The 7,923-nt window shown below is 43.3% G+C and overlaps 1 protein-coding gene across 3 annotated transcripts in view; it reads left to right on the top strand.

Annotated features, from left to right (window-relative positions):
* CRADD (CASP2 and RIPK1 domain containing adaptor with death domain) overlaps nt 1-7,923 on the top strand; it is an 86,105-nt gene that overhangs the window by 71,333 nt on the left and 6,849 nt on the right. The window contains exon 2 of one of the 3 annotated variants that reach the window (XM_026867808.1): nt 1,801-1,895. The exons of the other annotated variants lie outside the window; for them this stretch is intronic. Coding sequence (XP_026723609.1) covers nt 1,801-1,895 — 95 coding nt within the window. The remainder of the gene's footprint in view (nt 1-1,800; nt 1,896-7,923) is intronic. 3 annotated transcript variants of the gene reach the window in all.

Here is a 7,923-nt window from a genome sequence, read left to right as displayed (position 1 = left end):
GGGGGGGGGGGGGGGGTGTGGAGATGGTCACCACACTCGGTAAGCCACTGCTGCATTTTACCGTTTCTCTTAGGAATCACTATTGTTACTATTGTTCTCTTATTATATTTATTTTTTTTTTCTTTTTATCCAACCTACAAATTCTCTTCTTTTTTTTCATCCCTCCCCTGTTTCACCAGAGGGGAGGGGTGGGAGGGTGAATAAGTTGGCCACGTGGCATCTGGCTGCCAGCAGTGTGCTCAGGGGGCCAAGAAGGCCAATGGTGTCCTGGCTTGCGTCAGAAATAGCGTGGCCAGCAGGGACAGGGAAGGGATCTTACCCTTGTACTCGGCACTGGTGAGGCTGCACCTCGATTCCTGTGTTCAGTTTTGGGCCCCTCACTACAAAAAGGACATTGAATGACTCAAGCGTGTCCAGAGAAGGGCAACGAAGCTGGTGCAAGGTCTGGAGCACAGGTCGTATGGGGAGCAGCTGAGGGAACTGGGGGTGTTTAGTCTGGAGAAGAGGAGGCTGAGGGGAGACCTCATCACCCTCTACAGCTACCTGAGAGGAGGCTGCAGAGAGCTGGGGATGAGTCTCTTTAACCAAGTAACAAGTGATAGGACAAGAGGTAATGGCCTCAAGTTGCACCAGAGAAGGTTTAGACTGGATATTAGGAAGGATTTCTTTCCAGAATGGGTTGTTGGGCGTTGGAATGGGCTGCCCAGGGCAGTGGTGGAGTCCCCATCCCTGGAGGTGTTAAGAGTGGGGTCGACATAGCGCTGAGGGATATGCTGTAGTTGGGAACTGTCAATGTCAGGTTAATGGTTGGACTAGATGATCTTCAAGGTTTTTTCCAACCTCGACAATTCTGTTATTCTGTGAAATGGAGAGAAGCAGGTGGATGCCACCTGAACTCTGTTTTCCGACACCTATGAAAAGCCCTGCCTCCTGACTTGGCCAAGTGCAAGCCAGGCATAGTGACCAGCTGTAGCTGAGAAGTGTATTTTAGTACCAGTTCCTGCTTTTTTTCCTGTGGATTTGAAATGTCGGATAGTCTACTGAAGTTCATAAGTCTTTAAGGCACTGACACAAGAAAAGGAGGAAAAGAAGAAAGCAGGAGAGATCTAAGTCCATGTTACTTACAGCATTCTGTGAACCCTTTTACAGCTGAGCATAATGTCTGTAAAGAGACACTATCCTAACCCATTGCATTTTGTTTACTTGCTTTGAATAGGTGTAAATGATTAAATAAAGTGCCAAGCAGTGGAGGATTCAGCATAATGATAGTACTGTTTTAGCTTGCTCTGCATGGCTTGTTCTATTAATATGTTCGTGGTCAGGAAGGAATGCAGTCTCACTTTGCTAAAATCTGAAACTCGGTAAAGAGTAATATGTGCAGTATTAATTTTGGTTTGACACCTGCCAGGCAAAGATCCTTACCAGCCAAAGGCATTCTTCTCAACCGAGCTCCATCTGTTGCACAGATCTTTGGTTCTGATATTTCTAACTATTTGAGCCAAAGCAAAAAAAAAAAGCCAACTTGAAAAAAAAAATCAAAACATTTCTAGGACCAATAAAAAGTTTTATCAAGGCTAAATATAATGTCTTGTTGTCATACTTGGTTTAAGCCTGTAAGGGAAGCATGTACAATTTGTTGTGTTATACAACAAAACAATCCTTCATACTGGCAGTATGACTTTTGTTGTTGAGTGAAAGGAACATCAATAGCTAAAGTCCAAGCACATGATTTTACCGTTGAAATGCTGCAGCTTTTAGAAAGATTTCTTGGTAGGAAAGTAGCTAGTAAAAAACAGATAGAAAGCCCAAGGAGTCTGCCGCGATTCTTGCATGCAAGGGAGCAGCAGGATTAACGCTTACCTCAGCTCTTTGAAAGAGGGCTCAGGCTATTTGAAGTAAGTTTTCAAGTAGTATTTGTCCAAAGAAGTTAACTTCCAATCACCTGACAAAAGTTGTGTGATGGCTTTGTCACCTAGTTGACAAAATAATTAATTGCTCCAGTTGTCTTTGTTTTGCACTTAGAGTGGATGAATTAGTCAGAGATGTCTGGACGCCAGGTAAACATTTGCCTCCTATGAAACCATGAGAGATCTGTGGCAAATATGATTGTGCTTTATGATTGTCATGACTTCATACAACCATCCATTGATTGTAAATTATTCTTTGTGATAGCTTGGAGAAGAAACTTGACTCAGGGCTCTGTGTGCTTCAGACCAATAATTAATGGTTGAAAGTGTCATGAGTATTATCAAACTCAATTGAATTCACTGAGAACTGCAGAGCATTCAGAAGTATATAGAAATCTACTCATGTACTTCAGAATTTTATTTTTTCAGCATTAATTTTAGAGTTGACTCTTGGTGTGACTGCCAGCATGTAACCAGAGACTCTTGTCTCTGCTCTGTCAGGCTATTAGGTAGTTTTGTCCTATCTAACAACTAGTCGTATCTGGCTTCCAAAAAATGATCATATGTCTTCTTTCCATATAACTTTTCAAGTCATATTGTTCATTTGGGAGAAGAATCTTTGGCCAAGGTCTAAATGCTCAGTTTAAGCACTTCTTCCAAATAATACCTAAAAGATTATGTGTTCCTCAGAACCTCCCAACTGAGTACGTATTTCTCTTTACCTTAGTGTAATGCGGCATGCTGAACCTGTTTGCATTTATACTAAAGGTATCACTGCAAGGATGCCTTCACTAGCCATGGCTTCAGTGCTGATGCATATAGCTTATTTACATGTAACGATATAGAAACTCATAGGAAATATTAAACAATTTTTACTTCCACTTCAGTGTCTACAGCAGCATCAAATGCTGCTAAAAATAAAAAAGTGTAAAAATACAATACGATTAAGTCCAAGTCCAATCCTGTCTGTAATAGGGTAATCCTGCTTGAAAAGAGAGCAGATATTATAGTATGTTGCGTTTATGTTTTCTTTGCATAGGTATTCTTTACCTTGCGTGCATCTTCAGTCACCATTTTATTTATGACATTAATTATTTGATTTCATGGTATGCAACAGCAGAGAAATACTATGTGGGATTGTAATTCATTTTTTTTGAATGGGAAACAGAATAACATCCACACTATTAACTGCTGAAAATTCCTCCCTGCTCTTCCCCATGGCTTGAAATGGGTGAAAACTTAAGACAGCATGAATTTGTTTAGGGACTTCTCTGTCAATCTGTTTAACATGTATTAATACTGAAGGCCGTCAGTGTAGCAGACATTTGTGGAGGTACAAAAACCTATAAAACAGATTTTTAAAAGTTCAGGAAAACTCCTAGCTACTGGAACTGAATAGTGGGAATACAATTTAAATCTTTTGTTGTAAAATCTGAATGTTTATGTTTCAGGTTTTAGCAGTCTGCTGCTACATCCACAGCTACTAGGCAGTCATTAGCAAGTGATAAAGAACAGCGAATTAGCTGCTGGTATTGAGCCAAAATAGAAACATCTGCATTCTTGAACTGCCTTGTAGATTCACAAAATTTTATGCAGTCTTTTCTTCCTACCCTAATACCCAAAATATATTTTATGTCACAAAGTGTGATGCTTCAGAGCTCACACAGGAGAAGAGATTGCCAATGAATGAAGATATATATGTACTTTTTAATTACACCCGTAATGCAGAGTCCCAGCAAGCTTTTGGCAGGAAAGAGCTGACTCTGGTGCCCTGGGTGGATTCTGCTTCACTTGAGGGCGACTGTTTAAAGTTGCCATAGATTTGATTATCATAGGATCATGGCTACAATTTATCCTGTATACTGGCTGTCATAATAATAAATTCCGTTTTATTTAAAATAAGACAGAGAACTTCCTATCTTTTAATATAAGTCATAAAAGGCAGCACAGTGTGAAAGAATGCAGCCAGTCTTAAAAATTTAATTCATATATAGTTTCATTTTGATTAGTGCCTTTCATATTTTAATTATGTGACACAGAAATGTAAATTACCATGATAGAGGTATGCTTATGAATAAGTGTTTTATAATTACTAATTGACAGAGGTTGCTTTTATTCATGCACATTCTGTACATTAATGACTGTTTGCATTCACCAGATTAGAAGTTATCAAGCTAGAGAAACTTTACAGCCCTACATTTGTGAAGCATAACTGCAACATATACTCAGATGAACATAAAATTCTCAGTTAGATTTTTTTTACTGTAACCTAGTCAGTTGAACCAGTTGAACTGACCAGATGCTCAGGCCCAGTCAGCATGGGTTTATGAAAGGCAGGTCCTGCTTAACAAACCTGATCTCCTTCTACGGCAGGGCAACCTGCTTATTGGATGAGGGAAAGGCTGTGGATGTTGTCTACCTTGACTTTAGCAAGGCCTTTGACACCATTTCCCACAGCATTCTCTTGGTGAAACTGACTGCTTGCGGTTTGGATGATTTCACACTTTGCTGGGTAAAAAACTGGCTGGATGTCCGGGCCCAGAGAGTTCTGAACGGAGTTAAATCCAGTTGGCGGCCGGTCACGAGTGGTGTCCCCCAGGGCTCGGTTTTGGGGCCACTCCTGTTTAACATCTTTATTGATGATCTAGACAAGGGGATCGAGTGCACCCTCAGTCAGTTTGCAGATGACCCCAAGTTGGGTGGGAGTGTTGATGTGCTCGAGGGTAGGGAGGCTCTGCAGAGAGACCTGGGCAGGCTGGAGCCATGGGCTGAGGCCAACTGGAGGAGTTTCAATAAGGCCAAATGCCGGGGGCTGCCCTTGGGCCACAACAACCCCCAGCAGCGCTACAGGCTTGGGGAGGAGTGGCTGGAGAGCTGCCAGTCAGAGAGGGACCTGGGGTGCTGATTGACAGCCAGCTGAACAGGAGCCAGCAGTGTGCCCAGGTGGCCAAGAAGGCCAATGGCATCCTGGCTTGTGTCAGCAATAGCGTGGCCAGCAGGGACAGGGAAGGGATCTGACCCCTGTACTCGGCACTGGTGAGGCCGCCCCTCGATTCCTGTGTTCAGTTTTGGGCCCCTCACTACAAAAAGGACATTGAATGACTCGAGCGTGTCCAGAGAAGGGCAACGAAGCTGGTGCAGGGTCTGGAGCACAGGTCGTACGGGGAGCGGCTGAGGGAACTGGGGGTGTTTAGTCTGGAGAAGAGGAGGCTGAGGGGAGACCTCATCGCCCTCTACAGCTCCCTGAAAGGAGGTTGCAGAGAGCTGGGGATGAGTCTCTTTAACGAAGTAGCAAGTGATAGGACAAGAGGTAATGGCCTCAAGTTGCACCAGGGAAGGTTTAGACTGGATATTAGGAAGCATTTCTTTCCAGAAGGGGTTGTTGGGCGTTGGAATGGGCTGACCAGGGCAGTGGTGGAGTCCCCATCCCTGGAGGTGTTTAAGAGTGGGGTCGACATAGCACTGAGGGATCTGGTGTAGTTGGGAACTCTCAGTGCTAGGTTAATGGTTGGACTAGATGATCTTCAAGGTCCTTTCCAACCTAGCTGATTCTGTTATTCTGTGAAAAAAATATGCCGCTTTCTAAACCTTTGTTTTAGGTGTTGTTTTAATGTGCTTATGGTACAGATTCCATTCTGTAGTTTAGTATGTGTATTTAATTGACCAAGATTTGAGTTTGATTGCATTTATAGAAGATATTGTTTATTCTTCAGAAGGTAACTGGGCCTATTGTTCCTACAAAGGTGCAGGTTTTCCGTCACCGGGATTTCCCCATGCTGAGTCAGCTCTCTATGGTAGGAGGAAGCAGGAGTTCCCAAGCAGAGAAGAGAGACAGTGCACACTTGGCAGTCATTGTTAAATGGCATCCTCTGACAGGCTCAAATGGGATGAAGGAGGTGGGCATCTCTTTGGTAGTGAGCAGAAGCCTACAGAGGCAACCACTGCAAATAAGTGGGACAGCTACCACAGGCTTCCACCTCACAGCTACCCATGTAAATCACTACTTGAGTTTGGCAGGAGAGGCAGAGAAACAGCTATGCACTGCACACTAAAAGCGGAAGGCTGTACATCTTACTCAAGTTATTTTAATCTTCTTCTGTAAATTATTTTAATCTGAGTGTATTAACTTTATATATGGAAAGATATCTATAACCAGTTCAGCTATCTGTCTTCAAATAGTACAGGATTTACACTAATTTTTTTTGCTCCTTTGTCAAACACTATTTGAAATGCACTGACACTAGGAGGTGACCTGGTGGTTTTGAACAGACTTTGGATGAGCTGTGTAATCTGTGCTGTTTGCAGATGTATAGAAAAGATACATATATGGTGATACATAGAAGATAAATATTTTTCCTTGTTCCCTGGAGCATGATTATTTGGACTGTTACAAAGCACTACTGTTCCCTTCCCAGCCTTTGAATCAGTCTGATGTTTAATTAGTAATAACAACAAGAAGAAAAACAACACCCAAATTATATAGTAGGGATTGGTTTCTGGATGGTCTGTTCTACTTTTTTCACTGATCAGCAATTTGAACTTGTTTCTTGTGTTTAAACAGATCCTAAATCAGGCCCTTCTAAAGTTCACACAACAAAATAACCTTATTATAATGCTTCATGATCTTTTTTAACTTGCACAGGAGGAAGTCAGTACTGCATTCTCCATGCAGGCCTGCCAAGTGTCCAGCGTGATACTTTCCCATCTGGCACTCCAGGCATTCCTTGCTGCTGGTTGGCTTGGAGCTCATGAATTTGGATGTACTGTAGGAAGAGGGCAGGCATTTGCCTGCAGTTCTTCCTGTTAGGACCGGGTTGGAAGAGAACACTGAACAAGAAGAGCAGCTGTACAAACGGAGGCACACTGTCACCTCCCATCCCCTTTTCTAACTAATCGAGCCAAGCCACCCCCTGCAGTTGCCCAGCACCTTCTGTGTATTCTGCCCTTCTCACAAGGACCTCCACCATGATCTGGTCTTTGACCTCAGTGATCTACAGCACCCACTGGGATCCCTCAAAACACTTATTCTCTGCTTTCACTTTCATCCAGCATCTCTGGTGGCTCAAGGAAGTGCTGCAGCTCTCAGAAGTCTCTGATCTCTCCGTTAGTGGGAGTGTTGCATACTTGACTTCTAGTTCAGATTCTGCCACACCACCTCACTGCTCTTGAAAGCCTGCCCCAACCTGATCCACCAAGTGTTGTTCTGCTTCATGACCCACTTCTATTGTTCTGCTCAGGCCAAGGGGATTTCACTTTAAAGCAAATATACCTGGATATGTGCAAGTTGTTTGTTATTGTGACAGTCATTAAATAATTTCTGGAACATAACACAACTGTCAAAACACACAGCACACAATCTGGCAACCATGACCATGCCCATTCAGCACGCGCTGCTGGGTCTGTGCCTCAGGCTAGTTGAACAAGTGCACTGCACTCCAATGGACCTGAAGGGAAGCAGAGCCTGGCTCTAGATTCTTTATTATATGTTTCCCTTTAGCTGAAGTGCCCCGAATGTCACTGGCTGCTGGCACGTTAGCCATGATGGTTCTGTGGAGCTTCAAAGCCCCTTTTAGCATAATTTCCTGCAATAACCAAGGCTGTGTGCTCCTCTGCTGTGGGCTGTTGTGTGTTTGCATCTACCCCTAGTAGCTTCTGAACCTGGCCTGCCTAGCTGCTGTTGCAGAGAGGAGCAGTTTCACGAGTGCCTTGAGAATCAGTAAGCAGCTGGAGGAGAGAAGTCCTGAAGCATGAGTCAGCTGTAGGACTCACACCTGGGGGAAACAAGGCTTCTTTGGTTTGCTGCTTATGGAACTGCTTGATCTAAGTTTAGCACTTCTCAGGGAAGAACTGTACTCCAGATGCCAGGAAAGACAATTAAAGAGGACTCTGAAATGCTTGCTTTGAACTCTTCAGAAATTATGAGGAGGATCTGGTAAGAGGATCAAGTAAACAACAGTTACTGACTTGAGTCCAGATCACTGAAGGAGTCTGTACACCTATCAGTAGGAGATGCTAA

Source organism: Athene cunicularia (assembly GCF_003259725.1).
Source record: "Athene cunicularia isolate RWA chromosome 1 unlocalized genomic scaffold, athCun1 chr1_part2, whole genome shotgun sequence".
Lineage (NCBI taxonomy): Eukaryota > Metazoa > Chordata > Aves > Strigiformes > Strigidae > Athene > Athene cunicularia.
This window is presented reverse-complemented; position numbering and strand designations above follow the sequence as displayed.